Genomic DNA, 14,622 nt, shown 5'->3' on the forward strand with positions numbered 1-14,622 from the left:
GGTGGAGGATAGTGAGGCGGGCCAGATGGAGTAAGGAGACGTCATTGACCATGGATTGAATGAAGTGAGAGAGTGACCCATGCCCAGAGTTGGAGAGGAGCATCCCAGGATAAAGAAAAGCAAGTGCAAAGGGCCGTGAGGTGAGAACATGCTTGGTTTCTTTTTAGGAACAGCAGATTCAGTGTGGCAGGAATGGAATGAGGGAGACCAAGTTGATAGGAGAAGAAACTGGCTTTCCTCAGAACTTTTTGCTGTGCCTGGAGAGTAAGAAATAGTCATTCTGTTATCCAAGCAACAAATACTTAACTGAGAGCTTCTGTGTCCAGCATAAGATGTTAGGCTCTATTTTATGGTATGTTTCTCTAGGCGTATAGACCTCTAGTCAGGCTGTGTGAGACAGTATAAATATATTAATGATGTCAGTATGATGTTCATGGACGTTGGTATATGTTTTGTAGGATCTTTGTGCCAGATAGTATCTGACCTATTTTTGTGTCTTTAATAGACAAGTAAAGTGCGACTGTGACATGTGTGTGTTTATTCATGTACAGATGTATGCATGTGTGGCATTCATATATACTCCCCTTTTAGTCATAGAACTATGTATAGAAAGATGAGACTTGAAATTGAAAGATGAGACTTTGCATATGCTTTCTTGGTTGTTCAGTTGTGTGTCAACAACCAGAGGGAAATGAAAATACATTCTTTTTTTTGTTTTTCTTCAAATAAGGGATATAAGAGATGAGAGTCTGAGAAGTACAGCTTTGATTTTTGAAGACTTTACTGTGAAAATGATTGCAAAATTCTTGGAGACCTAAAGCAGAATTTTAAGTAATTTATGGAATGATACTTTTCTTTATTTTAAAGAAACATTCGTTTTGACAGATCAGTTTTGCTGGTAGATCATCACGTAACCTTGTTTGTGACTTGATCTTGCTTTATTAAATAACCTCAGGAAAACAATTGGAAGATTTAACATCTTTTTTTTGTCCTTTGTAAGAACATTTGCTGCTAAAGGTGCATTTTAGGTGATCCCTTCCCTCTCATCAGAAATGTCTTTTGGCAGAGAAAGACAAATATCAATATCAAAGACAAATATCACCTGTGATATCACTTATATGGGTAATCTAAAGTATCATACAAATGAACATATTGACAAAACAGGAACAGACTCGTGACATAGAAAACAAACTTACGGTTGGTTACCAAAGGGGAAAGAGGTGGGAGGGATAAATTAGGAATTTAGGATTAGTGGATAAAAACTACTATATATAAAGTATATAAACAAATTCCTACCATATAGCACAGGGAACTGTATTCAGTGTATTGTAATGAACTATAATGGAAAAGAGTATAAAAGAAGAGAATATATGTATATAATCTCTTTTTTTAATATATATATATATATAACTGAATCCCTGTGCTGTACCTCAGAAACTAACACAACATTGTAAATCAACTATACTCCAATAAAAAATTTAAAAAAAAGAGAGAAAGGAAATTCCTCTTGGATAAGGCAAATCAGGTAAATAACTGCAAGCCTTGTCCTCTGGGGTACACAGTGTGGTGCTGGCTGACCGGTCATGGAGGAGGCGGTAGATGAGACCCGATTTTCATATGTGTCTGTCCTCGGCCTGGGGGTCTGAGAGCCCTAGAAAGCAGCATAGCCCAGCGGTTCAGACTCCAGAGATGGACTCTCCTAAGTTAAATCTCACCCTCCACTAGCCAATCATGCTGAGGCACGTCATTAAACTTCTCTGTGCTTCAGTACAGTTGGTTTATAAAGTGGAGATAATAAGCATTCCTTTTATACACTAAAGTGAGGTTTTAAATGAGGTAATATTTGCAAAGTGCTTAGAATGATTCTCCACACAGTCTGAGCAATATTATTATCAGTATATAGAGAATGGTGGCCTTTCTTATTTTTACATACTTTACTGACCTTTTGTTTCTTTTTTTTTCCCCATTATATATAGGAGTTTTTATTGAAAAACAAAACCAAAAACAAACACGTGTACTTGAACATCAAAAGTTATTGTTAATCACAGAAACAGACATCTCAAGTTAGTGATTTTAGTGCTTTTCTATGTGTGATAAAATACAAGAGTCTGGGCTCACTGAAATTTTTCTTCTGATGTGAATCTTAGCTACCTAGGGCCAGTGTCCGGTTTTTCTTCATCCTGAATTCCCCTCCGGGTGCACCGTTGTAGGTGGTTGCAGTGGCTGATGCCTTGGTAGTATGACCTTTTGTTTCCAGTCTTTCTCTTTTCAAGGCAATTTAAAGACTTTTATTGGAAGTATAATACTAATGCAGACATGTTTATACATCATTTATATATATATACACATATATATGTGCATATATATATATACACACGCATATATACATAGTGTATGTGGATTTATAGAAATTGAATCATATAAGAAATCAGTACTCAGATCAAAAATAATAGAATGTTATCAAGAGCATGGTAACCTTCCTGGCTTTCTTTTTTGTTCTTCCCCCACCCAAAGGTAACCACTTTACTACCATCCTTACCTGTGACAGTATAGATTAATTTTGTCAAGGCTGTGTTCGTATCATTTTTTAAAAACCTGGTTTTACTGAATAAAGTATGTATTTATATGTATGTGAAGCAGCTGTACATTTAAAATTTTTTTTGTAATTTTGTTTTAGGTGTATTGGATCCTCTCGTGTTAGTGTTTCTTGGTTACTCTTTGGCCACGCTTCATTATTTTCCCGAAGACCTATTGAAGGCAATTTTTAACATCAAATTCTTAGCTAGATTAGATTCTCAACTTGAACGTATGTATCAACAATTTAATTTAATACATTATCACTTATATTTAAATCCAAGTTTCAGCTCTGCCTACCTACTTAAGCATTTAAATGTTCATACTGATTTTTTTTGTTTATTATTGTAGACTATAGAACAGTATAAAATAGAAAATGAAAGATTATTCATAATCTTACCAAGTGAAACTGCCATTTTTAATATTTTAGAATGTTTCTTTTATGTCTCCTGACTTCATATATATATGTTGATATATCTATATGTTTTAAGACAAAATTTGAATTATATATATATTGACTTTTGTCTGTTGCCTTTTATCATTGAACTATATTTTGAAAGATTTTCCATGCCATTACATTTTTTTTTGATATCATTAGTTTGTTTTTTGTTTATAGAATCTGACATTGTCCTTATCTTTGTTTCCTTAGGATAAGTTGCTAAATGTGGAATATTAGGTCAATGAATATTCTTTGGCAGTATTTTTAAAAATATGGTTTTAACATTCATAATTAGGGAGAACAACATAGATGTTGGTCCTAATGATCACATTGAGTGTAATAATTTAAAAATATAGAACATGTATATACAAATGAAATGAGTTTATAATATGAAAATAAAAGTTACAGTCATTAATGGGATAAATGAGTGTGAAAAATGAATTGCCTTTGCTGAGTTCAAAGTCTATTAATGTATTTTTTAAATTTCAGTTATATATTCGTCTCTAAATATGAAGGTCCAATTTCGTCTTATGGAATTAAATAGAGCAGTCTGCTTGGAATGTCCTGAATATCAGATTCCGTGGTTTCATGACCGCTTCTGTCAACAACACTATAATAAAGGTTTGAGTTTTCTTTGGGTCAGAAAGTAAAGTTTAATTCTAAAGCACATTATTAGGTAGTGCACGGTTTTTATTGTTGAACCTATCATGACACCAGAATTCCAAGAGTGCCATAACTTGTTTAATGGAAACATTTTGTAGATGAAATTTGTGTTATAAAAATTTCTTAATATTTAGGACACTAAACCTCTTTTGGGAGAGAGCCAAAGAACTTGTATTGAATTTAATGTCATTGCATATGGTATTATTAGTACAGCAAGGCTCTTGTTGGAAATATTAATCTTTATTTTTTAGTTTGTAGATGTGGAATGATTTTCGTTCAAAAACTGATTATTTTAAGTGAACTAACTGTTTTTATTTCATGAAGATTTTGGCAGCATGAATGGAGCACAACAGCAGATTTATAAAATGTTAGCAGAGGTACTGGGAGGAATCAATTTTGTGAAAGCCTCCGTTCTTACACCTTATTACTACACAGTAGGTAAGTCTTTGGTAGGTTATTAACAACTTTCAGAAAATCAGACTAAATAGAATCATCTCATCAGCTGGAATTTTAAAAATTTAAAAAAGTTATTTCATTATCTTGAAGATTTTCAGAGAATTCCCTGGTAGTCCAGTGGTTAGGACTTTGTGCTTCCACTTGTAGGGAGCATAGGTTTGATCTGGGCTGGAGGAAGCAGAAGCTGGAATCAGGACTGCCAGGAGAAATATCAGTAACCTCATATATGCAGATGACACCACCCTTATGGCAGGAAGTGAAGAAGAACTAAAGAGCCTCTTGATGAAAGTGACGGAGGAGAGTGAAAAAGTTGGCTTAAAGCTCAACATTCAGAAAACTAAGATCATAGCATCCAGTCTCATCACTTTATGGCAAATAGATGGGGAAACAGTGGAAACAGTGGCTGACTTTATTTTTCTGGGCTCCAGAATCACTGCGGATGGTGATTGCAGCCATGAAATTAAAAGACGCTTACTCCTTGGAAGGAAAGTTATGACCAGCCTAGATAGCATATTAAAAAGCAGAGACATTACTTTTCCAACTAAGGTCCATCTAGTCAAGGCTATGGTTTTTCCTGTGGTCATGTATGGATGTGAGAGTTGGACTGTGAAGAAAGCTGAGCGCCGAACAATTAATGCTTTTAAACTGTGGTGTTGGAGAAGACTCTTGAGAGTCCCTTAGACTGCAAGGAGATCCAACCAGTTCATTCTGAAGGAGATCAGTCCTGGGTGTTCGTTGGAAGGACTGATGCTAAAGCTGAACTCCAATACTTTGGCCACCTGTTGCAGAGAGCTGACTCGTTTGAAAAGACCCTGATGCTGGGCAAGATTGAGGGCAGAAGGAGAAGGGGATGACAGAGGATGAGAATGTTGGATGGCATCACCGACACAATGGACATGGGTTTGGGTGGACTCCGGGAGTTGGGGACGGACAGGGAGGCCTGGCGTGCTGCGATTCATGGGGTCGCAAAGAGTCAGACACAACTGAGCGACTGAACTGAACTGAACAGGAAACTGGGATTATTATGTCCCAAGCCCATTGTATTGCCAGTTCATATTTGTATTAATACCTTATGTTGTCAAGTAGCTTATTTTTATGTGAAAATATATGTGTCATTAAAAATAAGATTTAATTGGTAATATTTGTAAAGATATGGTATAATTAACACAATTGTATGATTACCATTTAGTACCATTTAATACAATGGTATATGATTATCATTTAGTACCACTTAGTACAATGGTACTAAGATTGGGAAGAAAACACTTACTTATATGATATATAACACATGCTTATAGAGAAGGGACAGATAACCTAAAAAAGGAAAACCACCCATGATACAACCACTGTTTGCTTCTGGTGTCTGTTTTTCTCTTTTTGGCTTTTTTTTTTTTCATTTTTAATGACATTTGTTTTCTTTCTAAATTTTACAAGGAGTACTTTTTCATGTGTACAAGCAATATGTATCTTAAAAAATTCTGATTTTTTAAAACCAAAATGACTTTTTATAGTATGTGACTTTAAAAGTGAAGTGAAAGTGAAAGTCGCTCAGTCGTGCCTGACTGTGACCCCATGGACTGTAGTAGTAGTCCGTGGAATTCTCCAGGTCAGAATACTGGAGTGGGTAGCCTTTCCCTTCTCCAGGGGATCTTCCCAACCTGGAGATCGAGCCCAGGTCTCCTTCATTGCAGGCAGATTCTTTACCAGCTGAGCCACAGGGAAGCCCAACTTTGTTTATATATTGTGAATATTTTTTCTATGTCAACAAATATACAACATTCTTTTCAGTAACTGTATATATTTCATTGAATGAGTATGCTATAGTTTACTAAGGTTTTTTGCTGCTATGTGCATCTCTCAAACAATGCTGTAATTTCATATAACAACAATAGTAATTAATACACTCACATATTGATTATTATGTTAGACATTATTTATTTTATTTATTTTAAAATTTTATTTATTTATTTTTGGCTGTGCTGGGTCTTTGTTGCTGCACGGGCTTTTCTCTAATAGTGGTGAGCGTGGCTACTCTCTAGTTGCGGTGTGTGCGCTTCTTATTGCAGTGGCTTCTCTCGTTGTGAGCACAGGCTCTAGGAACACATGGGCTTGGTAATTGTGGTGCATGGCTTTAGTTGCTCTGTTGCATGTGGGATCTTCCCACACCAGGGATCAAACCAATGTTTCCTGCATTGGCAGGCAGATTCTTCACCACTAAGCTACCAGGCAAGCCCTTAAGTGCTTTATATATAATAAGCTTATTATATCCCCTTAAGTTTTGCAAATACTCTTTTTTATAGATGAGGAAACTGAGGCCCAGAGACATTGTTGTTTGCCCAAGGTTATATAGCTGACAAATGGCAAAGCCAGAATGACTTATGCATTCTAGCTCCAGAATTCATTCTCTTAAAAATGAAAAAAGTATATTTCATGTTTCATAATTAACTTGAAGATGCTTCAGTGCCTCAGTTTCCCTTAAGAATAGGTAATTAAATCCACTCTTTTTCATTCCTTGTTTCTTTTTTCATTTTTCTTTTTTTCTTGGTTTAAATACTTTTATCATTGTTTTTATTATGGGAAAAATTAAAATACATATACAAAAATAGAATAGTATACATATACAAAAATAGAGAGAATAGTATAATGAACCCTCATCCAGCATTAAAAATGATCAATACTCACTAACCAGAATCCCACCTGATCCTTTCCAAACAAATCACAGATACTATATCATTTCAAAAGGTATATCTAAAAGGATATATAACCATAGTGCCATCATTTTCATCTCTACAACTATTCATAATAATTTCTTAATATTATATTGCTTATCAACATTTAACTATCTCCATTATCTTATCTCCATTATCTTGTATATGTTGTATTTTACTGTTTGTTAAAATTGGAATCCAAATTTTACCTTTGGGTAATCTGTCTTTTTAAGTTCTACCTTTCTTTTTTCCTTCTACAGTTTATTTATTGAAAATAAGTTTTTTGTTTTTTCATATTTTGAACTTTTCCAGTTGCAGTTCTGTGATGTCATTCAACATGCTCCTGCATCCCCCATTTTTCCTGTAAACCAATAGTTAGATCTAGAGGTTTGACTAGATTATTCAACCAGGTTAGTTTGGGGACAGTAGGGATGGGTTTTTTTGCCAGCTCTTTCATAAGTGGTATGTGCTTATTGCATCTTATCATAAGACATACAATTCTAGTTGTCTTACTATTATTATATTAAGATTCATCAGTGTGTTTGTAGGTCATCAGTGCCTCCATTAGGAAGTTTGCTCCTTAGCTTGTCACCTAATGATTTTAGCAGCCATTTAAATTATTATCTAAATGCATCATTCGTCAGGGGTAGCAAAGTAATGATACTGTGCATCTATCATTTCTTCTGCATTTATTAGCTGGACTTTGTCTAAAAAGAACTTTCCTATGTCAGCTGTTTAGTTACCCGATGTACAGTTCATACAGGAAAGACAGGATGCTTGCCTGAATCTTTGTCTCTGCTAATTTTCTGATGAGTTGGTTTAGCTTCTCAGACTGTGAACAAGAGATTTAACAGGATTGAGATAAAACTTCTTAATGTGATTTGGCTTGAAGTGAAGTGAAGTTGCTCAGTCGTGTCCAACTCTTTGTGACCCCATGGACTGTAGCCTACGAGGCTCCTCCATCCATGGGATTTTCCAGGCAAGAGTACTAGAGTGGGTTGCCATTTCCTTCTCCAGGAGATCTTCCCAACCCAGGGGTCAAACCTGGGTTGCATTGCAGGCAGATGCTTTACTGTCTGAGCTACCAAGGAAGCTGTGATTTGGTTTAGTGCAGTGCTAATTATAGCCCTCATGTTAACCAGTAGTTTGGTAATACTTACTGGTTGATTTTTATTGATCAATTTTCAACGAGGTGCTCTTGGATCATATAATAAGTTGGATAGGGACTTCCCCTGGCAGTCCAGTGGTTAAGACTCTGCACTTCCACAGCAGGGAACGTGGATTCTATGCCTGGAGGGGGAACTAAGATCCTGCATGCCACATGGTGTGGCCTAAATAAATAAATAAATGAAAGAAGTTGGATAATTAGAGAGGTACCTCATCATGTTTGTGAGGGTGTGTCTTTATATACATGTGTAAATATTTAAGATATATCTTAAAATTTTACCTATAAGAATTTACCTGATTCATATTGTTGATTCCTGTGCTTCCTTATAGACTTTGAGTGTATCTTGGATAAAAGGAGAAACCCTCTTCCTTATGGAAGCCATAATACAACTTTGGAAAAACTGCCAAAAATACACTTGGAATCAAATACTCAAATAGCTGGATCAAGACTGCCACCAGGAGCTGAAAAGTAACTTTCTTTTAGCTTCAGATTTTATTATCTAAATGCTAAATTTGACACAATTTAATGAGTTCAACTATCAAGGATTGTTTATAGTAGAATATACTCCTCATATATGTCACAAATTCTACCTACATACCTTTGCTTTTGTTGTGCTTTCTGCCTGAATCTCCATCCTTCATGTCCAAAGCTGCTGCTGCTGCTGCTAAGTCACTTCAGTCGTGTCCGACTCTGTGTGAGCCCATAGACGGCAGCCCACCAGGCTCCCCCATCCCTGGGATTCTCCAGGCAAGAACACTGGAGTGGGTGGCCATTTCCTTCTCCAATGCATGAAAGTGGAAAGTGAAAGTGAAGTCGCTCAGTCCTGTCCTACTCTTAGGGACCCCATGGACTGCAGCCTACCAGGCTCCTCCATCCATGGGATTTTCCAGGCAAGAGTACTGGAGTGGGGTGCCATTGCCTTCTCCGGTCCAAAGCTGAGCAGTCTCTAAAGCACTAACCTTCCCACTGTCCTCATTGGAAATAAATAGTATCTTCTTCTTTGGACCTCCCGTGCCTCTATACTTTTCTGAAAACCACACAGCTGCTTTGTACACTGAATTACAGTTATGTGCTGTATATCTTATGTTCTTTGTTTGACTATTTGTTGTTATTCAGTTGCTCAGTTGTGTCTAACTCTTTGCAACCCCATGGACTGCAGCATGGCAGGCTTCCCTTTCCTACACTATCTCCTGGAGTTTGCTCAAATTCATGTCCATTGAGTCGATGATACCATCCAACCATCTGTCTCATCCTCTGTCACCCTCTTCTCCTCCTGCCCTCAATCTTTCCCTGTATCAGGGTCTTTTCCAGTGGGTCAGCTCTTCACATCAAGTGGCCAAAATACTGGGGCTTCAGCTTCAGCATCAGTCCTTCCAGTGAATATTCAGGACTGATCTCCTTTAGGATGGACTGGTTGGATCTCCTTGCAGTTCAAAGGACTCTCAAGAGTCTTCTTCAGCACCACAGATCAAAAGCATCAATTCTTCAGCACTTAGCCTTCTTTATGGTCCAACTCTCACATCTGTACATGACTGCTGGAAAGATCATAGCTTTGACTAGATAGACTTTTGTCAGCGAAGTGATGTCTCTGCTTTTTAATACATTTGACTATAAGCTGTGTCTTTTTATGTCTCTCACAGTACCTTACATATGGTAGGTGAATAATAAATATATGCAGGACAGAGAAACACAGATGAAAGCATGTAGATACTATAATTTGGTTTAATCTAATGAACAGGATTACCTGTCATTGATAGCACCCCACTCCAGTACTCTTGCCTGGAAAATCCCATGGATGGAGGAGCCTGGTAGGCTGCAGTCCATGGGGTCTTGAAGTCGGACACGACTAAGCGACTTCACTTTCACTTTTCACTTTCATGCATTGGAGAAGGAAATGGCAACCCACTCCAGTGTTCTTGCCTGGAGAATCCCAGAGATGGCGGAGCCTGGTGGGCTGCCATCTATGGGGTCGCACAGAGTCGGACACGACTGAAGCGACTTAGCAGCAGCAGCAGCAGCAGCATACTCAGTTGGCTTATTTAGTTTATAAGGATACACCTTGTTTCTGAAATGTTTGTAATTACTCAGTTTCTCACTTTAATTTCAGAAGTAAATATTTATTTTTCTTATATAGGATCGCTTTGGAATTTTTGGATTCAAGAGCATTTTGTAGAAACATCCCTCATTTAAAAGGAAAATCTGCTATGAAAAAACGACATTTGGAAATTTTGGGCTATCATGTGATTCAGGTATGAAATACTTATATAATTCAGCCTCTAAAAACCCCAGAGACTTTGGTTTTACATGTATCCTCTTTTAAGGTGAAAGTTATAGATTTACCTTTTTTTTAATATTAAGAAAAGCTATATTAAAATATCTCTGAAATAGAATACTCTCCATTTTTTTTTTGAAGAATAGCAAATAAAAATCAGTTTTTAAATTGTCTCTAGACAATCTCTTGATTTTTATATTTATCTTACAATGAAGAGAGGCTCTATGGAGATGGATGGAGTTATAAGAGAAAAAGGCTAGTGTATAAATATAGGACAGTCACATAGGAAAAAGCGTCCATTCTTGCTATTGTAGGAACTAGGAGCATGAAAGCTTTGAGGCAGAAAAGGGTCTTCCAGCTGTTGTCATGAAGGACAACCTTCCAAAAAGTGTTCAAAGGCTATGCTTATGTAAACTAATGTCTTAGGGTCTTACAGCTCTTTTCAGTATTCTTAGAAGCCTTCGCTGATCTTTTTTGTTGTTGCTTTCGAGCTTTCGTTTAGACTACGTTACTTCTTTTACAGATCCCTCATTTCGAATGGAACTCCATGGCACTGTCAACAAGGGATGCTCGGATGGACTATCTGAGAGAACGGATATTTGGAGAAGGCAAATCATGATTGTAGCTTTTACTGAAAATTAGTTGTTATCATGTTGTGTCACATTTGGAGTTAATTTAATTAAGTGGCTTGACTCAATTAAAAAGTAATAATGTAGAACTGACTGATTTCTAGGTCAATTGAATATTAAAATTAACAGACATTTTACAATTGAGTATTTTCTCTACTGTCTAGTTTGGAAACTTTAAAATTCTTAATATAAAAGACATGTAGCTTTTAGGAAACTTAAATAGTTCACCGTTCATTCCTTGAGTGCATACTATGTGCCAAGAACTATTTTATTTTTTATTTTAATTATTTTTTGTTCCAATTACTATTTTAGATACTGGGTATACTGGAGTTAGTACAGTACATCTTTCATGGGTTGAGTTAAACACAATAAATTAATATAGTTCATTATATCAATATCTTAGATGATATTGAAAACTGTAGAGAAAAATTTGAACCTTGGTGGGGGAGTGATAGGAATATTGTGGGTGGGTATAATTTACATAGGGTAATCTGGGAAAGACTCACTGAGGTGATATATGAGTCAAGACACAAGGAATTATCTGGGAGTGGAGAACTCTAGGCAGAAGGACCAGTAAGTGCCAGTATTCCTGGCATGTTTGAAAATAACAAGGAATCTACCGTGGCTGGAGCACAAGTGGGAGGTGGAGGTTAGAAGTATATGAAAGGGTGAGATTGATAACAGTGTCAAATATATACTACTTCCTGGCTACCCTGAGATAAGAGGCCATTGGAGAGTTCCTAGTAAAGAAATAAAAACTCGTATTTTCACTGGATCACTTTTGCTACTCTGTTTAGCTGATGAGAAAAAAAACTGCAGTGGGGCAACTGTATAAGCAGGGAAATCCATTAAAAGGTGATTGCAGTAATCCAGACAAGAAGTGACTTGAAGAGAGTAGTAGCAGTGGAGGTAATGAGAAATTGTCAGTTTTTTAATGTATTTTGAGGGCACAAGCAACATCACTAGCTCACTGATTGGATAATGAGGTATGAGAGAAAGAAGTCAAAGATAATTCTAAGTTCTTGTCCTGAGCAACTAAAAGCATGCCATTGCCATTGACTGAGATTGGAAGTCTATGAAAAGAGGAAGGAGGGGGTGGGTAGGAGAAGATCATGGGTTTGGTTTTGGACATACAGAGTTTGTGATACCTTTTAAACATCTAAGAGGAGATATCAAGCAGGCAATTCAATAAATGAATTTGGAGGTCATGGGAGTGGTCCAGGCCTTAGTTATAAATTTGTAAGGTGACAGCAGTTTTTAATGTGATGAGAGATGATGGAGTTGCTAAAATGTGATTAGAAGAGAGTGTGAATAGAGGAGAGGTCTGAGGATTGAAGTCCTGACGCCCCAACATGAAGTCAAGAAGAGAAAGAGCCAGATGCTGCTGATGGTTCAGGTAAGATGAGGACTGGGCAGTGTCTATTAAATTTAGTAACATGCAAATCATTGTTAGCCTTGAAAAGAGTAGATTTGGTGACGTGGCGGCTATGAAAGCTTGACTGCTTCAAGAAAAAGTGGGAGGAGATAGTTTTCTTACAAATGGAAGCAAAGAAAGGGAGTTGTAGCTAAGGTGAAAGTAGACCCATCTTTTAAAAACTTTTATTTCATTTATTTAAGAACTTTTTATTTATTTATTTTGGGCTCTTCATTGCTGTGAGGGCTTTTCTCTAGTTGCAGTGAGCAGGGGAATACTCTCTAGTTGCAGTGCCTGGGCTTCTTATTGCTGTGGCTCCTCTTGTTGTGGAGCACTAGGGCTCCAGGGCACGCAGGCTTCAGTAGTTCTGGCGTACAGGCTTAGTTGCTCTGTGGCATGTGGGATCTTCCCAAACCAGGGATTGAACCTGTGTCTCCTGCAGTGGTGGGTGGATTCTTTACCACTGAGCCACCAGGAGGCCCCCAAAGTAGGCCAATCTTGACCTGGTCTGATCCCATACATTTTGAAGGAATAATGATTTTCTGTCTTATATTTATTTCTTTTTTTTTAATTATTTTTTTATTTTTTTTAATATTTATTTCATAACACAGTTACTAAGAGCCTACTGTGTGATAAACTCCCTAACCCTTATTCCAAATATGTGTGCTTAGCAGAAAGCCATATTGTAACTACCCACAGGCTACTTGGTGGGGGTGCAAGTCATTGGCCATCTGAAACTTCATCTTTCAACTCTGTGACCCTCTAAATTCATTCTGTCCCAAAACAAGTTGTTAGCCAGAGTGCCTTGAATCTTAAGCATAGCTTTAGAACATGTGACCTGCGCGTGTTTTGGTCCATTGATATTTAATTTAGGCTTAGTTGAAGTACTTGTTTAAAATATCCAATTACTGTGCCTGATTTGAGCTCCAAAATGTGAACTTCACAGGACCTTCTTTGAAAAACAGAATCAGAATTGGAAGCAAATGAAAAATGTCTCCTTGTAACCCATCTCCCTCATTTTGAATTTCCTCATGATGTTCATTTGTGTTTGCTGAAATCCTGTTCTAAGTGCTTGTTATCCACATTCATGAGTGTGTCTTATTTCCCAAGCAAATGATTACAGGAACTAAACCCCCAAGTAGGTTGAAATATCTTACTGTCCAACTTTTAGAATTAAATGATTAAGCTGATGAGGGTTATAAGTGGTTTCCTTTGGATATAAATTAAAACCCAGTTTTTGTATAATTAATATATTCATACATGGAAATCTTGATTAAATGACCCTTAAGGTACCTTTTACTTACTGTTACACATAATCTGACTTTTCGTGTACATCTCTTACTTCCCTTTCCCTAGGCTGCCTGATGCAAATGGTTTTATGTCCTTATATTTCTGTTTGATGATTTTTCTATCTAAATAACTTTGGTTGTTATAAATAAAAGTGTCCCTTTTTTTTTGATTGAGATATATATTCCATAAAATCCAACTTTTTAAAGTATATAGTCAGTTTTTAGTGTACTCAGAAGATTATGCCAACACCACTACCTAATTCTAGAACAGTTATTTATTCTAGAACATCATCCCAAAGCATTGTTTTTACAACTTAATCTCATGTCTACATAGATCAGCACTCTCCCCCACAAAGTAACCACTATCATGCTTTTATAGTAGATTTCCCCTTAGTAATTCTATCAGCACCAGTCATGTTCTTATAGTAAAGACTTCCCTTAGTAATTCTATCAGCACCAGTCATGTTCTTATAGTAAAGACTTTTCATGTTCTTATAGTAAAGACTTCCCTTAGTAATTCTGTCAGCACCAGTCATGTTCTTAAAGACTTCCCTTAGTAATTCTATCAGCACCAGTCATGTTCTTATAGTAAAGACTTCCCCTTAATAATTCTATCAGCACCAGTCATGTTCTTATAGTAAAGACTTCCCTTAGTAATTCTATCAGCACCATCATGTTCTTATAGTAAAGACTTCCCCTTAATAATTCTGTCACCCAAGTTTGCATCTCTAGACATCATAATTCCCCACCCCTACCTTATTTTTCTCTACCTAATCTTTAAAAACATTCTTTTTTTGCATTTTAATTTTTTTGACCACACCATGTAGCATTCAGGAAGATCCTCAACCATGGATCAAACCCCAGACTCCTGCATTGGAAGTGCAGAGTCCTAACCACTGGACTGCCAGGGAAGTCTCTCCTACCCCTGCTTCTAAGTCTGTCTTAATCTATTAGCATCTCTCCTTCTTAACAATTTATCTGCTAAATAACCTGTAATTTCCCACCTTTGG

General features: G+C 36.7%; 1 protein-coding gene across 2 annotated transcripts in view; it reads left to right on the forward strand.

Annotated features, from left to right (window-relative positions):
* FASTKD1 (FAST kinase domains 1) overlaps nt 1–11,684 on the forward strand; it is a 36,952-nt gene extending 25,268 nt beyond the window's left edge. For both annotated transcript variants that reach the window (XM_061435918.1, XM_061435926.1), the window contains exons 10-15: nt 2,678–2,806; nt 3,503–3,634; nt 4,001–4,114; nt 8,338–8,476; nt 10,143–10,257; nt 10,804–11,684. In XM_061435918.1, coding sequence (XP_061291902.1) covers nt 2,678–2,806; nt 3,503–3,634; nt 4,001–4,114; nt 8,338–8,476; nt 10,143–10,257; nt 10,804–10,899 — 725 coding nt within the window. In that variant the 3' untranslated portion in view covers nt 10,900–11,684. The remainder of the gene's footprint in view (nt 1–2,677; nt 2,807–3,502; nt 3,635–4,000; nt 4,115–8,337; nt 8,477–10,142; nt 10,258–10,803) is intronic.
* Nucleotides 11,685–14,622: the final 2,938 nt, after the last annotated feature.

This window comes from Bos javanicus, chromosome 2, assembly GCF_032452875.1.
Source record: "Bos javanicus breed banteng chromosome 2, ARS-OSU_banteng_1.0, whole genome shotgun sequence".
Lineage (NCBI taxonomy): Eukaryota > Metazoa > Chordata > Mammalia > Artiodactyla > Bovidae > Bos > Bos javanicus.